This window comes from Lepidochelys kempii, chromosome 8 (assembly GCF_965140265.1).
Source record: "Lepidochelys kempii isolate rLepKem1 chromosome 8, rLepKem1.hap2, whole genome shotgun sequence".
Taxonomy (NCBI): domain Eukaryota; kingdom Metazoa; phylum Chordata; order Testudines; family Cheloniidae; genus Lepidochelys; species Lepidochelys kempii.
The window spans coordinates 47,269,825-47,290,761 of NC_133263.1; the positions used below are offsets into that span (position 1 = coordinate 47,269,825).

The 20,937-nt window shown below is 42.7% G+C and overlaps 1 protein-coding gene across 4 annotated transcripts in view; it reads left to right on the top strand.

Annotated features, from left to right (window-relative positions):
* Positions 1-2,570: 2,570 nt before the first annotated feature.
* The window catches only part of SCYL3 (SCY1 like pseudokinase 3), a 34,365-nt gene continuing 15,998 nt past the window's right edge, over positions 2,571-20,937 (top strand). For 2 of the 4 annotated variants that reach the window (XM_073356374.1, XM_073356377.1), the window contains exons 1-7: positions 2,571-2,733; positions 8,854-9,141; positions 9,635-9,820; positions 10,649-10,762; positions 11,831-11,887; positions 13,608-13,710; positions 19,718-19,829. In XM_073356374.1, coding sequence (XP_073212475.1) covers positions 8,977-9,141; positions 9,635-9,820; positions 10,649-10,762; positions 11,831-11,887; positions 13,608-13,710; positions 19,718-19,829 — 737 coding nt within the window. In that variant the 5' untranslated portion in view covers positions 2,571-2,733; positions 8,854-8,976. Of the gene's footprint in view, positions 2,738-4,281; positions 8,609-8,853; positions 9,142-9,634; positions 9,821-10,648; positions 10,763-11,830; positions 11,888-13,607; positions 13,711-19,717; positions 19,830-20,937 lie in introns of all 4 variants that reach the window. The other 2 variants (XM_073356376.1, XM_073356375.1) reach the window with 2 other exon arrangements.

Below are 20,937 nucleotides of genomic sequence, written 5' to 3' on the forward strand. Positions count from 1 at the left end.
TGCCTTCTTTGCATTTTGTCAAATCTGCAGTAAAAGTGTTCTTAAAATGAACAACATGTGCTGGGTCATCATCTGAGACTGCTATAACATGAACTATATAGCAGAATGCGGGTAAAACAGAGCAGTAGGCATACAATTCTCCCCCAAGGAGTTCAGTCGCAAATTTAATTAACGCATTATTTTTTTAAAAGCATCATCAGCATGGAAGCATGTCCTCTGGAATGGTGGCCGAAGCATGAAGGGGCATACAATTTTTTAGCATATCTGGCACGTAAATACATTGCAATGCTGGCTACAAAAGTGGCATGCAAACGCCTGTTCTCACTTTCAGGTGACATTATATATAAGAAGTGGGCAGCATTATCTCCCACAAATGTAAACAAACTTGTTTGTCTTAGCAATTGGCTGAACAGAAGGAGGTCTGAGTCGACTTGCAAGCTCTAAGGTTTTACATTGTTTTGTTTTTGAGTACAGTTATGTAACAAAAAAAAATCTACATTTGTAAATTGCACTTTCACAATAAAGAGATTGCACTACAGTACTTGTATGAGGTGAACTGAAAAATATTATTTATTTTTACAGTGCAAATATTTGTAATAAAAACAAATAAAGTGAGCCCTGTACACTTTGTATTCTGTGTTGTAACTGAAATCAATATATTTGAAAATGTAGAAACATCCAAAAAGATTTAATAAATTTCAATTGATATTCTATTGTTTAACAGTGCAATGAAAACTGATTAATCACAATTAATTTTTTGAGTTAATCGTGTGAGTGAACCAATTAATTGACAGCCCTAGTATATATTTAATTGGCTATTTATTAGCTGTGGAGGTGAATTCTATAATATGTCACAGGATCAGAGAGAGTTCAGATTCTGCATTTGAGTGTAACAGCAAGGAAGTGGATGTCTGCATTATTGCTAGCTGTATGCTGGATCTGTGTATCTTGCATTTTCAAGGCTGCGCTTTCTTCTGAGATTGCTTCAGGGTCCACTGTCAGCCTTCTCCCTATCCTCGTTCCCTTCACCTCCAACCAACTGTACTGAAGCCAGGTCAGCCCCCTTCCTCTCTTGGCAAGTCCCCTCTAGTAAGTGTTTGTTTCTGCATTTGCAGGTAGAATGGTGCTCGCTGCTAACACCCTTTCAGACGTCTGCGTAAGGGAGTTGGTCCACGACCAATAATCAGAATTCCTAGGGAGTCATATGTCAGCCTTCCAGAAGGACGAAGGACAGTGGCTGGAACATAATCCTCAGACTTGAGAAACTTGGGTTTAATTCCCTGCTCTCCCACAGACTTCATGTTTAACCTTGGGCAAGTCACTTAGTCACTCTGTACCACAGTTTCCCATCTGCAAAACAGAGATAATAGAACTGCCCTGCTTCACAGATAGGTTGTGAAGATTATAAACATTAAAGGTAGAGAGATGTTCAGATACTATAGTAATGGGGGACTTGTAAATTCATAAAACACCAGATTTACTATATAAATCTTTACAGTTAACCAAAGGAAACCCCCGACCCTGCCACTACAGTTCAAAGCTTCCTGACAGAAGCCAGATACACTGGACACTATGGAATGTCCCTTATAAAACCTGGAAATGAAGATGTTAGACAGCAACGTTAAATCTCAAAGGGAATGTGAAAGCCTAGGCCAGACAGATTTTAGGCGGACTTCGACAAAACCTGACTCAAAACAGCACAGCAATGCTACATGCCAAGTGTTTTCTGCTTTGCCTGCAGGCTGCTCTTCTATGAGAATTAAGGTGACACCATTTGCTTGTGTGAGGCTGCCCCAGAGGCAGAACAATGGATACAAAATTCACGTCCTGATCGTGATGTCATACAAATTGGTTGCCATGACAGCTGTTGTTGGACCAGCGAACTGCTCTCCTTCACCCAAGGCTGACGAGAGGGGACTCTCATCCTGGGGCCACCAGGTCAATTCCCCCATTAATGTCTGTGTAAATGGAGTGAAATGGGAGGCGGTGGGGCCCAGCGAACATGATGTACCAATTTCTCTCACCAGGCCTGCCCGCCCCTGCAGAGTGTGGGCCCCTTCCCCGCCCTGGGGTCACTGGGCACTAAAGCGACGGCGCTGTTTCAGCTCCGCTGTGAGTGGCTGCTGCCGGGGGGGCTCAGCTGCGCCCCAGGACCCTGGGCAGGGGCTGCTCTGGGGGCACCGCCTTTGAAGCCACACTGCAGCTGGAGCCAAGCCCGCCCGGTGACCCGGGGGGAGGTGCAGGGCATTGCTGCCCCCTCCAGCTCCTGGGCAGCAGGCACTGTGGTCTCCCCGCACGGAAACCATTGGGACCCCCAAGGGGATGTTGAGGTCGGGGGAGTGGGGCTGTCTATGTCACTCAGGAAGGTGGCCCACGGCCCCTCGACCCACAGCTAGGTGCAAGCCTGGAGCCGGCCAGACAACCCCCAGTCTCTCTGCCCCTATCCAACATGGCCGCCTCCAGCCTCAGGCGCTGGCAGGGCTCCGCCCTTCCGCCCGCAGCCTCAACCTCACCCTCTACCTCCCCCGCCCTACCCTAACCCAAGATGGCCGCTGCCGTGCTGCCTGTCCGGGAGGCGTTCTTGCTGCCGGCGGAGCGACTCTATGGTGCGGCGCGGGGCCGGAAGCCGGAGAGGCGGGCCGCGACGCTGTGGGAAGAGGTAGAGGCTGTCGGCGGGGCTGCGGCCGGCGTGGAGACTCGAGCCCAGACCCCTCCCCCAGCGGAGCGGGCAAGGCAGGTGAGGGGGGCTCCTCGCCCCCTCCAGCCACGGGGCAAATGGGGCTGGGGAGGGGGGTCATTGGAGGGGGCAGTGTGGGGGGAGGGGTAATTTAGGGGAGGGTGGTGGGTTATCAGTGGGGCAGGGAGGCGGTAATTGGGGGCAGGGTTAGGGAGTGGGTGCGGGGGCGTTAGTGATGAGGCAGGCAGAGGGTAATGGGGAGTGGTAATGTGGGGGGAGAGGCGGGGCTTATCGGTGGGGCAGGCGGGGGTAATGGGGACAGAGTTAAGGAGGGGTAAGGTGGGGGGAGAGGCAGAGGTTATGGGTGGGGCAGGGAGGGGGTAATGGGGGGAGAGGCGGGGGTTATCGATGGGGCGGGCAGGGTTAAGGAGGGGTAAGGTGGGGGAGAGGCAGGGGTTATCTGTGGGGCAGGTGGGGGTAATGGGGGCAGGGGTAAGGTGGGGGAGACAGGGGTTATCGGTGGGAGAGGTAGGGGATGTGTGATAGGAGGTAGATCCTTTCTTAGCTCAGGGCTTAGGTTCTGCCTGGCAGCTCACTGGCTGGCTGCCCCGAGAGGTCAGTAATCTCTCCCTAGGCTATCCCAGTGGCTGCCTGCTAGGGCCCATAAGTCTATCAGGTGACTTTGGGGCACAGGGTGGGATACCCTCCCGTGTCCCTGTGATGGCACCGGATCACGGGGCAAGATCACGGGAGCCAGGTGCACTGAGCTCCTTCCTAAGGGCACCTGCTGGGTCTGAGCAGCTTTGTCATGGGGTCTCAATGGATATTTATTTCTTGTCAGGGTTTCAATGGGTGTTTGTTCTAGTGCAAATATGACATGGCAGTTCAGTCACCCTATGGGAGTTTTATGCTTTCTGGGGACAAATATACTTGGGCTGTGATACAACTCCCCTTGACTTCACTAGGCCCTTAGATGACTAAAGTTATTTATAACTCAGCAGCACAGATATTTGATCCCCTGGTACCAAAAATCCAGTCCAGGGAACAGTACTTCCCCCGTTTATATTCACCCGACACCCTGGAATTGTTATGGGTGACTCATCAATAAATGATGTAGTTTGAAACTGGGTAATGGGCAGACCGGATGCTATCAAAGTACCTTTCATAACTTTAAAACATATCTTTTCCAATCCCCAGCCTCCAAAGTTTCAGCTGTCCTCAAGGAAGGCTGAAATGGAAATCTGCTTTCTTGCCAAAAGATGCCATTTTCCATTGTTCACGTACTATATTTGGTTGTAGGGTTGTTCATGAGCTGTGTGTGCAAACTGCGGGATGGCAGTTTGACCCATGTAGTGAGTGATAAGTTTAGAAATGCAATCTGTGCACTACACCGAAAGGTGGCACTGGGATGGTTGCTGTTGGGAAACACTGCACTAGCCTGGGCAGGGCATCAGACTAGTTTAAGAGGTTGCAGGGTGGAGGACAGGATGAGTGGAAAGCTGCATAATGTTGGATGAGTGGAGATAAAATTGCATGACTCCTTACTCATCTGCTCCCAGGGCAGCACTGAATGCATCTTTGATTGTGGTGGTTCATATGTACAGGTCTACAGACTCAGCCAGCAGCCTACTCTTTACTTGACTCCCCCACAAGAGGGCATGATGCCCACCTCCATGGATCTACAAATCAACCCTCAATCCCAAGGATTATACAGCCTTCTGGTGAAAAGGGAAAGGGGGGAAAGCAAGCAGGGAATAGAGAGCTAGAAAATGGAAAGGGGGGGGGGGAAGGCAAGTGAATGGGCAGAGGAAAATGGAGAGGTGGTTGTTGTGCCTGGATGTGATATGGGTAACGCGTTGTGAATGGGCACCCAGTCCATCAAAAGGGGATGGGGACCTTCACCAGAAAAAGGTTGGGTAGCTACCGTTTCTCTCGCACCCCAAGGTAAAGATACTGAATGTTCCATGGGGCAATTATATATTTGGAATTCCTGGCATGAAAGGTGAGAAGTTCTTTGCCACTATTTCTTGTTTGAATTGGTTTGTTGAAGATGGTCGTCTCTTTCTATGGTAAACTGATCGGTGAAACCAAGATATGAAATATCCTGTTTTTTCCACTCATTCAGCCCCTACTATGCTTAGAGTCCCAAAAGTGCTTTTTGTTTGGCTGAAGGGAGGTGATGTTTACACATGACTTTTTTCCTAAAACTCCATGCCAAGCATTTTTGTCCAAGTCCATGAAGTGAGCTTGGTGTTTAGTCAGGTGAGAGAAGAACTCTCCTGACTCTGGTGGCAGTGACATGAAGTACATGCAGCCTATTGTGTCAGCTGCCAGGAGACAATTGGCTGGAGTAACATGTCATAAAATGAGATCTGTCCAAAAGCAAGAATTTCAAGAAGCTGGAGTCACTGGGAAATCCCCTTCTACCACAAAGATAAAAAGTCAAAGGTACTCAAAGTGGTTCCTGCTTTGCAGCTAAGGGATGAACACATAGCTGGCTAGTTGCAGGTTTTTAGTGATGAAGGATCAAGCAACAAGAAATTTCTGTAGTCTTGTAAAAGATGCTCCTTTGACAGTCCTGGAGGAAAAAAGTGTTTATCTGCCTCTTTTGTGTTGAAGTGTGGGGTATTATCAGCATGAATTTGAAATGGCAAAGCAACACATGAATTACACAGGGTATTTTAAATCTGTGCCGTGTGAGGAGACTTTTTGTGAGAATTGGTTAGCCTTTCAGTTAATCAGCTGGTATCCACCACCTCCAAAGTGGTTCTGGAACCAACATTGCTTATTGAAAGAAATAATCACTATGTAAGTCAACTGTCCTTCAAAAGGTAACAGTGTTTTTGTTCAGGCACCAGTTATGAGAGGACTATAGAGCAGTTGTGTGGACCGCCACTAGCTGGGCCACAGAGATGCCTCTTGTATTTACCCTGGAATCCCTCCAATCCAGAATCTTGATGTCTGTGAGGATAAAAAAAATCCAAACCACACAGATTTCCAGTTGTATCTATTTTATTAACTAAGGCCTAGATATTTTTGCCCCCTTAATGTGTTAATGCCTAACTGATTTAGGAGCCTAAGTCTCACTTTCAAACATGTCGTAAACACTTAGGCACTAAATCTCTTAGTATCCTAAAGTTACTTTTGAAAATGAGACTTAGGCTCCTAGGTCAGTTAGGTGTTGAAATGCTGAATGGAGCAATGACTAAATACCTTTAAAAAATCTAAGCCCAACTACTTAAGCAAAAACATAAAATAAAGTAGATATAAGCAAATTCAATTAGAACAAAGTGGGTTAATATAAAATCAGTCAGGGTAATAAAATCAAGTCATTATCAGATTGAATAAACTGTTTCAAACAAATCAACAATTTTTGATAAGCGCTCCCTAATGATTTGACATGGTAGCAATCTTGCTGAGCTATCAGATCCCTAAGTAACAGGGCCATTGTCAATCTGGATGCCAAGTGATATATTTATGTTTCAGGTGATCCAGGGAGGGACATATCACTCCCAAGTTGAAGCTAATGTTGAGACTGGCAGCTCTGATGACAATTAAGACAGTGTGCTCAAATTATTTGTGGTTAGGTAATAGAAATCTGTCCTTTCCCCAGCCCCCAATAGAGGGTTACATGAAACATTCCAACACAATTCAAGATGACCACAGCTTGTTACATGTTAATGTTCAAATGTCAAATTTAGGTAAAAACATAATTTCTCAGGATTAAACCTACAAGTCTGGACCAATGAAATGTGTGCAAGAGATCTTTTAGACAGCGAGGTGGTTTAACTGAGGACTGTTTAGGTATTTGAGGAGCTTTTCTACAGGCACCATTCTCAAATTCTATGGACTCAGTCCCCACGCTCTCCTGTGCATGCGCACATACACACTAACAGCCATCTGCTGAAGGTAACAAAAAAGTGTCCTAAATAACTTGGGTTCCCCATTAAAAGAAGTACTTTCCTGTTTGAAAGTGAATTTCTCTGTTTCTGTAGAAAGTGTTTCACTCTCTTTAATGTCCGATATAAGCATGGTCTGAAATTTGGTCACTTTTTGGATATAAAGTGGCCTTTTAGTCCATATCCTTCATGCCATCCTGCATCCATTTAGTTGGTACAAGCCAGTGGGTTGTGTGTCAGAGAAGGCAGATAAGGAGCTGTACTATATTCCAGTTTTCAAAGAGATACAAACAGTTCAGTCCCCACATCTGACCTTTATTAAAATAGATACATCCCACCGGGAAGCATATGCAGGATTCTAACTATCTGTTAATTATAGAACAGCCATCTCTCCATTGCTGTCCAAGCATAAAAAGAGGAGCTAGTGTTTATGTAAGACTTGTATAAAATCAATACCCCACTATTGTGGATGCCCCCTGCTGGGCTTGTAGCTGCAGATGACACACTTTCATACTTAGCTACATTTGTTTAAAAAAAAGTTTGTTCATTCCCAAAGTTCACACTGGCTATATGGATTGCACAACTGGTTTATTACATAATTAATAAGAATTTATCCATTTAATATGAACTATTTAAACTGTAATGTGCCATATTTTTCAAGGCAACCCTTTAGATAACTAATTTTTAATTGAAGCAATAAGTGAAAAGAAAACCAAGAATCTATAACAGAAAAAAGTCTCCCAAAACATATCCAGACTAATGACCCCTGGAAAGGGAGAAAAAACTAGAGAAGCCAGAATGGAAGCTTTGCCTTATAAAAATCAGACCAAGAGGTCAAGAAGTGTGTTATGTTGCTTTCAGCAGTAGTCTGTGCCTCATGCTTCAGAGGAAGGTGAAAACTACCATAATGAAATCATCCAGCTGTGCAAAATACTATACGTGCGGTGGGTCAGGATTTCCTTTCTGATCCCCACAGTGCTGAGCAGATGCCCTCAAAGATGAGACATGATTTCCCCTCCCTTAGCCTGCATTTCTACATATTTTAGTTTTTGATCATTTAAGAGAGACCAAAGTTTTGGGTATATCATGGAGAAAGGTTTGTTCATAGTCTGAGGTAGCCTGTCAGCACCACACTGATTACAGAGCACAGGCCTAACCTACCAATGCTTTTAAAAGGGATTCTGGCCCCAGAAGAATATTGCGTATGTTCCACTGTTCTCTTCTGGAGCTGGTTCACAAGCAAGGAAGTAAAACAAAAATTAATGTTAACTTAATCTCCACTATAAATACGGGGGGGGGGGGGGCGCCACAGGGTAGGGGGGTTAGGTTTACCTGTCTGCCAACATTTGCCAGATGGAGAGAAGGCAGTCAGGAGGAAAATACATTCAGTTCTAAGGCGTGTCAGAGCAAGCTACACATACAAAAAGAGGCGAATTGGGGTGATGGTGGTAGAAACTTAGTTGTGTCCAATCAATCCTTCAGTGCTGGTGTCTCCTGCGACCGCTGTTCTGTCAACATTTCAGTGATGCTGCACCTGCTACAGCTGAGCAGCAGTGGAGGTGAATTTTGCTTCATATACCAAGTATATAAGGCAACACCCAAGAGATTAAGGAACTCCTTCATTTGTTGGTACTGCACCGGCGGGGTGGTATAGCAGACCTTTCTAATTATATTTAATTTTCTTTGTAGCTTTACCTAATGAAATATTTAGATCTAGGGAGATAGTTGGGTCAGGGGATTTGGTGATGGAAAGAGGAGCCCCTCACCTCGAGATTTATTATTTGTGTTTTTGGGGGGGTTTTTACGTCAGTGAATAAAGTAGCTGGAGTTGACATAGCTTAAGTTGACTTACTGTGGTGTCTATACTGCGCTGCGTGGAAGGGAGACTCTCTCCCGTCGACTTCCCTTAATCTTCTCATTCTGGTGGAGTATCAGAGTTGACCAGAGAGCGTTCTGCAGTTAATTTAGCAGGTCTTCGCTAGACTGCTAAATTGACCCCCCACTGCATCAATCACAGCAGCGTCAATCCTTGGTAAGTGTAGACTTGGTCATATTAGCAGTATCTTGTGGTATAGCTTTCACTGAGTTGTTTGTGCTTTACCTGTTCCACAGCTAAAGTCTCTTATCTCTAGAGCTGTCCAAGCCCTTAATTACCTTTACAAAATAAATGACTGAGTTTTAGATTTTTTATCTCCTGAAACTCCAGAGAGAGAACTGTTGACTCAAGCACATCAACAAGATGAGGTTTTTTTTGATGTTTTGTTTCACACTTTTCAGAAAATGTTCTGAAGAATAAATTGGACGGTGCCTGTTGGAATTAAATTGTCTGAAAAACCTCTGTTCACCCTAAGGCCTGTTTGACACCAAGAGCGTTTCCACAACGGCCTAATTCTGCAAGTGATGGGCTCGGAGAACAGTGCTTTAAAGAGCTGCACACTGGAAGAGCCACCGTATACCTTACCAACTGGACTCACAATTTACCCAGCTGCATTGCAAGATGGCAAGCTTGCCTCGGTCTTTGTGTATAAAACAGAGAATGAAGACACAGTTAATAAAGCTGCCAAGGTAGAGAACATGGCCTTATGAATAACAGGCTTCTTTCTAATTCTCTCTGCCTTTTCTAGTACCAATGTGAAGCTATCAGTTCCTGTACATGAATGTCTCAAAGCCCCATGGCAGGGAGGAGGAAGAAACAGGTTAATTCATAATATGTTTGAAGGGTAACGATCCCTGCTTCTAGCAGATCTCCTTAATTACAGGGACACTCACAGCTCCCAAATACAAGTTTTGTTTTATTTTTTTATAAGATTTTTATATGACAAGGAACATTCTACAGTGTGATCAAAATAAGAGCAGTGTGTGGTGCTGGGTATTTTGGTAGGGAGTGGGATTGGAATTTATAATTCCCTCCAGAAAATTCACTTAAAAGGGCATTAAGGTTGTGTGGTTAACCACTTGCATGTGAGGACATGCCAAAGTGATGAATCCCCACTAAACCCCGTGCCTATAAAGGATGTGGGATATATACCGACTTGTTTCCTCCTTGTCGTTTTTGAAGCACCTGAAAACTTTGCGCCACCCATGCCTTTTGCGCTTCCTCTCTTGTACCGTGGAAACAGATGGGATTCACCTGGTTACAGAGCGTGTAAAGCCTTTGGAGATGGCACTGGAGATGCTGTCCTCTGATGAGATCTGTGCAGGGATCTATGACTTATTGCTGGCTCTCATCTTCCTTCATGACAGGGTAAGTGCCCAAGAGAAACAGGTGTGAATGTGTAAGGGTTTGGGCTCCCAGCAGGAACAGGATTATGTGAGGAGAGGGAAGGCTTTATCAGTGGGTTTACATGGATGATTGTGAGGTACTGGACCTTAAAATCTCACGTTTCTTGTTCCCTGCATGCTTTTTATTTCACTTCACTTGTGACATGGCATTAGCAGCTATCTCAAACTGATAGAAAATAATACTTTATACCATCTGGCAGCTGGTGTTCCAGGCTGCTTTTAGGCGGTACAAAGAATTCTCATTAGCTGTTTTTGAGACAATGAATGATGACAAAATGTATCTGAAGAGCCAGAACAGGGAAGATAATTATGAGAATGTCATGACTTTATGGCCTGAGATCGCACGACTTGTCAGAGCTATGAACAAATGCTGTTGGAAATGGATTCTCAGCATAACATATTTGTTTATCACCCTGGTGGTACATGAGATATCAGACTTTGTCCCTGGGTCTAGCAGTGCTTCTTAGGCATGTGTTCAGGATTGAATTAGCAAATCCCAGATCTGAAGCCAGTGTAACTTTAAGTCTTTGTGCTCAGATATGGAGGGCCTCTTGTAACTTGCACTTAGAGTAAAAGGACTGTGATAGTTAAACTTGGCCTCCTTTAAAGCCTCAGTCCTTGTGAAAGGTGCTGTATGGCCTACAAAAACCATTACGGAACTTGCAGTATAAATGCTGACCTGTGTACTTTTCAGCAGCTTTTTCTCAGATCATCAGTGCACCTAATTAGTGCTAACAAGGATTTAATGCCTTCATCGATCCCCAGGTCTATTGTTTGTTTTATATTTTAGGGAAACCTAACGCATAACAACATCTGTTTATCATCTGTATTTGTAAGTGAGGATGGGCACTGGAAACTAGGAGGAATGGAAACAGTCTGCAACCTTAATGAAGCCACCCCAGAGGTAAAAGCCAAACAACCCACTTGCAATGCTTGGAACAAGGGTTTCTAGCTTGTTGAGGCTCCATCATTAGAAAGCTTTGCTCAAATTTAAAGTGCATCCAATTGCTTAAATTGAGAATTAATATTAAAAGCCTATCAGCCTGCTTCCCAGATCTGTGGCCTGAATGCTTGCTCTAAGGACACAGTTACCATAAAAGACCATGTGTGGGTAAGTCAGCTAGTCATTTGAGGGGACCAGAAGTGGCTGCAAGGAGGTGCTAGGGTTGGGGAGAGGGAGGGTGGGAACAAGCTTGAGGTCTGTCCTCTTTACTATTGCTGCTACTGGTTAGTAAAAGAGTTTGCTTTCTTTCCCTGAAGCAAAAAAGCTGGATCCAGATTAAAACAGGTTAACATCCTCACTCATTTAAAGTGCACTTTGGTTCTCCCTGCTGGCATCTCCACTGGACATTAGTGATGTTGGCAGGAAAATGTCTGTCTTGAACTCAGCTGTATCCTGTGCAGAGTCAGTGCTGCAGTGAGGCACTACTCAGATACATTCTGGCTTTCATTCCAAAGGATCCCCACATTCTTCATAAACTGTACCCACATAGCATCACTAACCATTTTACCACCTGCTGGAGAGGGACAGCTGGCCAGGCAATTGGTACCTTGCGTGATGCACAACATTACAAGAGGTAAAATTTTGACCAAGGGCATTGGAGTAAAATCCCACCATTATTAAAGATCCAGAGGTCCAGGTACAGCATGTAGGGATGTGGTTTTACGAGTGAAGGCAGAATTGACTCTAGTAAGATTCAGCAACTGCAAGGCATCTCAGTGTTTTACCCTTGATGCTTAGACCCCAGAGCTATCCCTCCAGGTTGGTAAGGTAGTGAGGCATATCCTATACTGAATGTGGAAAGGGGAAACCCACTGTTGTATGTTCGGCCAGTCTTGACTGGCCATGGAGAGGGAGAAGGGTGGGGGGGGAAAGGCTGGGTTTCATCCACTGCTGCTTGGCGCCAACTCACCAAGTGATAAATGATTAGCCTAAAACATTGAACACGAAGTTTTTCTTTCCTCTTTCTAGTTCCTGCATGCTATCAAGTCAGTGCGGGACCAGGCAGCCATCCCTCCTGAAGAGATGGTGAGTAGCATTGCTGTACTCCAGGTTCATCAGAAGTTAATCTGTTTTTGCTGCAGGATTTTGTGTCTTCTATATTGAAGCACAGAAAGCAGTTTCTGCCTTATATATATATGAAAGATGTATTTCTTTAGATTTATATAAAATAGAGCATGCTTAGATGTGGAGGGATATGACCATCTAGATAACTTCAGAATTGTGTTGTACTGTCCATAACTTGTATATTGTGAAAGGGGGAGATGACTCAACGGAATAAGTTAATGACAGAGCAACAGTCCTAACAGCGAATATTTTTTCACGTTTGTGTACCACCCTTAATATTTACAACTGTGCCCAAAACGTTTCCACCCAAACAGCTACACTTGCCATTTTTCATATACATTTACATAATTAATTTTTAAAATTGTGAAATGACAATATTTGCTTCTGTCTCTTGATAAATAAATACAAAACACTTTCCCCAGCAATAAATATCCACAGTCGATGAGCTTTGCAGTTACAGAGGAGGGTGGTTGTAGGATGAACAAATGCGCAGAGATCTGCCAGAGAGTTTTTTGTTTTGATGCTGCTTCCCCCCTCCCACCCCCCAACTCTTCTTTATTGGGATGAATCTACACAGAATGTGATAGAACATGTCTTTATTTTATAGCTCCGGAACCAGTTCATATCTCCAAGGAAGACCCCAAGTTAGGCATAATTTTCCTTTTTCAAAAAAGCATTCTGTACTCTTGCTAGGTACTGGTTCTGTTTCCCTTAGGAAGTCTTAAAGTAAATGGCCTGCTATATTATTTACTGTTTCTGTTAAATTGCCAGAGGACCAAATAGCCATAAAAAGACTGGCCAATAATCTTCCAGAACCAACACTGGCCAAATAAGACTCTGGTATTTTTAAGTATTCTAAAGCTGAGCAAATGTTTTTGCACTGAATTTTATAAGATGAAATTGGCCAGCAGACCAGGCCAGTTCAAGTATTTAAAAGGTTGCTGGGCATGTATAGAGATTGATTATCGAACGCCACTCATGGCCATTTGAAGGTTGTGATTATGTGAATGTAATACTCCCAAGAGTAATCCGGTCACAATTATTCTAAGAATGCCAGTTCTGAAACTGAAGCCAATTTTTGTGCTATGCAGAAAGTCAAAATTTAAGAAGCTAGTAAGCTGCACTCAGAAAAAAAGTCGTCATCATCTTGAACCTTTGTATTTTAAAACTCACTAATTTCATTTTGTAAAACTTGGTGCAAGCAATATGCTCATCTTTAAACTATAAAGAACCTAAAGCCTCATTCAGCTAACATTTGCTGTGAGAAGTAGTTGATCTTTCAAAGCTACATAGTTTTGTGGCACTGTTGCATTTAATGTCCACGTGTTTCCCTTATTAACCAGCTGTCATGTCTGTAGTGTAATGCAGACTGCTTACAGACTAGAAAAGAGTGAGTTCTCTTCCTGGTTAACATTGGTTTCCATAGAAATGCAGAAAGCTTCTGGCTTACGGTTGCTGGATGAACTCATAGGGCACTGTTTAACGGTGGTGTTCTTGTTTGTGTGTCTAGGCTGTAAATTCTTTAAGGCTCTAGAAGCTTTTGAGTTTCACATAATATTCCACTTGTAATGCACTGAGTGGAGTAATGGTACTATACAAAGAATCAGAGGGTGTAAGGAGAGAGTAGAGACTCATGGAGACTGTATAGTACGCTCCTGCTTTATGATGATTATTTTTTCAGTCTGCAGATTTCAAAATTCTTCCTGAGAGCCACGGACATGCCCGGGATGCCTATTCATTTGGAACAATGGTTGAAAATCTACTGACATTCTTAAATGATCAGGGTGAGAGTCCTCAAAGACCAGGAATAAAATGACTTTATTTCACTACCTTCCACACCACATTTTCCCATGTAGCTTGTTCCTTGTATGAATGGTCCAAAGTATTCATTTTCCAATAGGAAAGAGTGTCTCAGAAGAAGCATGACAAAACTTGTATTGCAGAGAAGTGATTGTCATTTCACTCTCCACATAGTTCAGAAATGAGAGACTTTCCCATAAGAGCGTTCCCTGTTCCATGCTGTCCTTCACAGGACAGGAGACTTCGTGGTGGTTGCTTTTTCTGTATAGCTTGCATAGTGACTGGGAGTCCAATCCAGGCGTCAGTGACTGGGATGGGAATTTGTTTTTAATGGAAACTAGGGTACAGTAGTGTTAGGGAGGATTGTCCAGTAGCTGGCATCCTGGTTTGGCTGTTGGGATGCTATGTCTGATTCCAAAATCTCACTTCCCCTGTGCATGATGATGGCTTTATCTTTTGTAAATCACTTTGTGATGCTCAGTCAAAGGAACTATGTAAATACAAATTACTATTAAGATTGATCCTTCCCTGCAATTAGAAGGTAGAAATGACGTATAGATTCTAAGGCTAGAAGGGACCATGGTGATCATCTAGTCCGACCTCCTGTATAATACAAGGCATAAAACTTCCCAAAAATTAATTCCTAGAGCATATTTTTTAGAAGAACGTCCCATTTTGGTTTTAAAATAATCAGTGATGGAGAATCCACCACAACCCTTATGAATTGTTGCAGTTGCTAATTATTGTCAGTTAAATATGTGCATCTTATTTCGAATCTGAATTTGTCTAGCTTCAACTTCTGTTAATTGGATCATGTTCTATCTTTCTCTCCTAGATTGAAGAGCCCATCATTATATATTTGTTCCACAAAGGGCTACTTTATAGACTGTGATCAGGTCACCTGTTAAACTTCTCTTTGCTAGACTCAAAGAGCTCAATCACTACAAACAGGTCTGCCGATAGCAATTCCAGGCCCCAGGGCAGTACAGTGCAGCCTGCACAGATGCGGTCCACCTGACATTTGGGAAGTGCTCTACCTGCGCTGGCTGGTGTCCAGCAAGCTGCTGCCGGCTGCACTGGCTGGTGTCCAGTGCAGTGAGCTGCCGCCGGCGGCTTTCGCCACCGCTGGTACCACCCTGCACGTGCCTAGGAGCCCTGCCCTGCAGCCCAGCCGGGCAATTCTACTTGCCTGCCCGGCTGCTGCAGTGGCCGGGGACCCTTGGGCCCTTTGAAACCGCCCGAGCCCCTGGGCAATTGCCCCCTTTGCTGCCGCCCCCGTTTACAGTTAGCCAGTTTTAATCCATGTAATGTATGCCATGTTAATTTTATAAAATTTTAGTTTCTTAATCAAAATGTCATGTGTTACCAAGTCAAACCCCTTACAGAAGTCTAAATAGATTACATTAACACTATTACCTTTACCAACGGGGCTTGTAATTTCGTCAAAAAAAGATATCCAATTTGTTTGACAGAATTTATTTTCCATAAACCCATATTGATTTGCACTGATTACATTTCCTTCTTTTAGATCTTTATTAATCAAGTCCTGTATCAGCTGCTCTGTTATCTTGCCCTGGATGGGCGTCAGATTGAAAGGCCTATAGTTACCTAGGTCATCCTGTTTATCCTTTTTAAAAATTGGCACAACCTTAGCTTTCTTCCAGTGTGCTGTAACTTCCCCGGTGCTCCAAGACTTATTGAAAAGCAATGTTAATGGTCCAGCAAGCTGCTCAGTCAGCTATTTTTAAAACTCTTGGCTGCAAGTAATCTGGACCTGCTGATTTAAAAATGTCTAACTTTAGTAGCTTTTGTTCAGCATCCTCCAGGAATACCAGTGGAATAGAAAGTGTGTTATCACTGTATGATGAGACTGTATCATCTGTTTTTCCTCAAATATAGAATAGAAATACTTACTGAACACCTCTGCCTTTTCTGCATTATTACTGATAATTCTACCATTGCCATCTAGTAATGGACCAATACCATGGTCAAAGATTTTTTTGTTCCTAATTAGGGCTGTCGATTAATCGCAGCTAATGAATGCAATTAACTGAAAAAAAATTAATTGCAGTTTTAATGGTATTGTTAAATAGAATACCAATTGAAATTTATTAAATATTTTGGATGTTTTTCTACATTTTCAAATATACTGATTTCAGTTACAACACAGAATACAAAGTGTACAGGGCTCAATTTATATTATTTTTATTACAAATATTTGCACTGTAAAAATGATAAACAAAAGAAACTGTATTTGTCCATTCACCTCATACAAGTACTGTAGTGCAATATTTTTATCCTGAAAGTGTAACTTACAAATGTAAATTTTTTTTGTTACATAACTGCACTCAAAACCAAAACAATGCAAAGGTTTAGAGCCTATAAGTCCACACAGTGCTACTTCTCGTTCAGCCAATCGCTTAGACAAACAAGGTTGTTTACATTTATGAGAGATAATGCTGCTCACTTCTTATTTACAATATCACCAGAAAGTGAGAACAGGCGTTCGCATGGAACTTTTGTAGCCGGCAGAAAGGTATTTACGTGCCAGATGCTAAACATTCGTATGCCCCTTCATGCTTTGGCCACCATTCCAGAGGATGTGCTTCCATGCTGGTGGTGGTTTTTAAAAAAAAAAAAAAAAAAAGCGTTAATTAAATTTGCAACTGAACTCCTTGGGGGGGAGAATTGTATGTCTCCAGCTCTATTTTACCCGCATTCTGCCATATATTTCATGTTATAGTAGTCGCAGATGGTGACCCAGCATATGTTCATTTTAAGAACACTTTTGCTGCACATTTGACAAAATGCAAAGAAGGCACCAATGTGAGATTTCTAAAAATAGGTACAGCACTCAACCCAAGGTTTAAGAATCTGAAGTGCCTTCCAAAATCTGAGAGGGACGAGGTGTGGAGCATGCTTTCAGAAGTCTTAAAAGAGCAACATTCCGATGTGGAAACCACAGAACCCGAACCACCAAAAAAGAAAATCAACCTTCTGCTGGTGGCATCTGACGATGATGAAAATGAATATGCGTCGGTCTGCACTGCTTTAGATTATCAAGAAGAACATGTCATCAGCATGGACACGTCCTCTGGAATGGTGGTTGAAGCATGAAGGGACATATGAATCTTTAGCACATCTGACATGTAAATATCTTTTAATACTGGCTACAACAGTGCCATGAAAATACCTGTTCTCACTTTCAGGTGATATTGTGAACAAGAAGTGGGCAGCATTATCTCCTGTAAATGTAAACAAACTTGTTTGTCTGAGCGATTGGCTGAACAAGAAATAGGACTGAGTGGACTTGTAGGCTCTAAAGTTTTACATTGTTTTATTTTTGAATGCAGTTTTTTTTTGTACATAATTCTACATTTGTAAGTTCAACTTTCATGATAGAGATTACACTACAATACTTGTATTAGGTGAATTGAAAAATACTATTTTTTGTTTTTACAGTGCAAATATTTGTAATCAAAAATATAAAGTGAGCACTATACACTTTGTATTGTTATAATTGAAATCAATATATTTGAAAATGTAGAAAACATCAAAAATATTTAAATAAATGGTATTCTATTGTTTAACAGTGCGATTAATTGCCATTTTTTTTTTTTATCACTTGACAGACCTATTCCCAATATATTTAGAAAACAGTCTTATTGTCCTTAACTGTAGTGGGCATGGATTTCTCCTTGTGTCCCTTGGCTTCTCTTATCAGTTTTCTACAATTCCTAACTTCTGATTTATATTCATTTCTATCAACTTCCCCTTTCTTCCATTTGTTGTATATCAATTTTTTTTTTTTTTTTTTTACAGTTGCCTTCACTTCCACTCTAAACCAAGTTTGATTTTTAACTAGCATGGGACTTCTTCCTCAACTGTGGCATTTTGGCGTTTTGGGCACTTAATAAGGTGTCCTTAAACGATTCCCAATTATCATTCACAGTTTTCTGGTAAATTCTTCCTCCCACCTGATTTGGCTCATAATTGTTTTCAGCTTTTTGCAGTTGGTCCTTTTAAAGCACCAAGTATTACTGGTCTGGATATTCTTCTTGCATATTCTAAATCTGAGCAAGTCATGATCACTTGTATCTAAGCTAGCTACCATTAACTTCTGTGATTAGTTCCTTTTCATAGTTAGGACTAAGTCCAATATAGAATTCCCCCATGTTGGCAGCAACACTTTTTGAGTTAGAAAATTATAGATGACAATGTTTAGAAATCCCAAGGATTTCCCAAAGTTGTTTTAGTCCAGAAAGCATGAGACCTCCAGCATGTCACGCAGATTGACGTCCTGTCCTACCCCCTCTCTCCAATCACCCAGGTTTCTTTCCTATGAATTATAGACAGGTGTGTATGGAGGAGGTCATCCAGTTCCCTAGTGTGATTTGATGGTCTGTAGCTTTATCTTGTGCTTTATCTGTTAGGACATTGATCCATAAGCATTCAATATCATTTTCTGCTGAGTTATCAATGACTTGGAAACAGGTAATGCCATTTTTGACGTAGAGTGCCATGCCCCTTTCCCTTTTGCCCACTCAATCCTTCCTAAATGTGTTACAACCTTTGATTTTAACATTCCAATCGTGTAAATCATCCCACCCGGTTTTAGTAATACCAATTAGATTGAATTTATGCTCATAAATGAGTAATTCCAGTTCATCTGGTTTGTTACTCAGGCTCCTAGCAACAGTGTATAGGCAATTCAAGAATTTCTTCTCTTCATGTCCTTTGGTTTCTTGATTAATTTAGTTCTCAACATCTTGATTTTGTGCTATGTGCTTATATAGTCTTTTTTCCCCTCCCCTTTTGCTATTAGCTTAACCCTTCCTGAGTACTCCAGCCAGCCTGTCTCCAAGGAGATTGGTCCCCCTTCTACTGAGGTGGACGCCATCTGAGCTACTCAGCCCCTTCTTTCCATAGAAGGTGGACCAATGTTCCACAAAACCAAAACCCTCCACCACTTACCTAGCTTGAAGAATAAAGTTTGATATCCCTTCATTTTTATCCTAGCTACTGTAGCCATGGATGTCAGATAATCCTGAATCATATTACTCTTTGCCTCAATAGTAATTATTTATGCACAGTAGGGGTTAGAGAAATTATTCTTAAGTGTTAAATTTGCTGCCTTTTGTCACTGTGAGCGCCCTTGTTCTTAACAATAAGCTCTTATGTATTGCTTATCTGTAGCTCTCAAAGCCCTCTAGAAAGGGAGTGAATATCTTTATTCCCAGTATATAGATGGAGAAACCAAGGCAGAGAAAGCTGCAGTGACTTGACCCAGGCTCCCAGGGAGGAGTCAGTGACAGACCCAAGGATACAACCCAAGTCTTCTGGTTCCCTGGACAGTCCTCGAGCCACTGGACCATTGTGCCTCTTATCCTATTTATGCTTTTACAACACAAGATCATGACTTCACTTCTCTGTAACACTCCCTATTTTATATACCTCTATCATGTCACCTTTCATCTGTTTCCTGAAGAATCCATTTTTATTATCTCTTCACATGGAAGTCTGTCCATTCCCAGTGTGTGACTTTAATTGTAAAGACACCAAATAGAGCTCTTAGTTGATGTCCTGCCTGTCTTCTCTATTAATGTTTGTAGTTGCTGCAGTGGGAATGTGATGGGTGAGGCGAAAGGAAGCTGCTCAAAAGAACCTTCTCTGGTTAAGAGGACAAAGCTTAGGAGAAAGTGTTGCTTTTAGAACTGGCTTTTTATACATTGCATTGTCCATGCTTACTCCCTAAACTCATCAGCACTCGGTGCTAGATGGCTCAGGTAGGGAGGAGGTTGATGGAAAATGGCCTTTCTAAAAAAAGGTAGAGGCTTATGACAGCTACTAAGCAATAGCAGTGGCTCAGGACTATTTTGCTACTCATCAGCACTTAAACAATAGTAAGTTTGCAGCAGAGGGAGGGGCAGTCTCTGAGTATAGTCTGGATGTGGTGCTGGGAAAGAAATCTAATGGTCGCACTGGCTTCAGTTTCAGCGGATATTCTCTCCAGTTTTCAACAGACCTTGCACTGTACGCTGCTGAATCCAGATCCAAAGTGTCGTCCACCACTATCCAGCTTACTGTCTCACGAGTTCTTCAGGTGAGGGAATGAATGTTTCGTCTGTTTGGATATAGCTCCCTGTTCTTCACTTCTGTGTTGTTGACGTCACTCATTTAGTTTTGAAAGGTTGTTGGTGGTTGTTTGATGCATGAAGTGCAAACATAATTACCAAGTTCCACAGGCATGTTGTCATGTGGGATCTTTGACAAGGAGACTCCTTAAGTTCAGAAGTCCTCATAACCCTCATAGCAGGCTGTTGAGTTTTCAGCAGGATGGCTGAAAGTGTGACGCTCCCATGCACCGGAAATGTTATCTCCCCTACTTCATGTTAGGTGCAGATGGATGGCATGGAAGACAAGGCTGTTAGAGGTACCTCTATCTTAGATCCACTTTTAATTCCAGTCTCTACAGACCTACAGTTGCCATCACCTAAATATGTTGCTGCCCTGGGGTAGTGTTGTTGGCCTGTTGTGGAAATTTCTTTTTCTTACCATAATTTGGGTAGCATGCGCAGGAGATTGCAAATAGACTCATAGATATTTAGGTCAGAAGGGACCATTATGATCATCTAGTCTGACCTCCTGCACAATGCAGGCCACAGAATCTCACCCACCCACTCCTGCAATAAACCCTCTCACCTATGTCTGAGCTATTGAAGTCCTCAAATCGTGGTTTAAAGACTTCAAGGTGCAGAGAATCCTCCAGCAAGTGACCTGTGCCCCATGCTACAGAGGAAGGTGAAAAAACCCCAGAGCCCCTTCCAATCTGCTCCGGAGGAAAATTCCTTCCTGACCCAAAATATGGCAATCAGCTGAACCCTGAGCATGTGGGCAAGATTCACCAGCCAGATACCCAGGAAAGAATTCTCTGTAGTAACTCAGATCCTACCCCATCTAACATCCCATCACAGGCCATTGGGCCTATTTACCATGAATAGTTAACATGATTTTGGCAATTAATGGATCTTTATCCCATCATACCATCTCCTCCATAAACTTATCTATACTATTGCCCAGTTCATACTGTATATAGCTGCATCGTTCAATTCCAGTTGTAGACCAGCAGACTGAGAAAATTACTCTTGGTTTCAGTCCAGCTTCTAATGGACAGATGTCCAAATCACATAATTGCTTTCACCGGCCTCCTT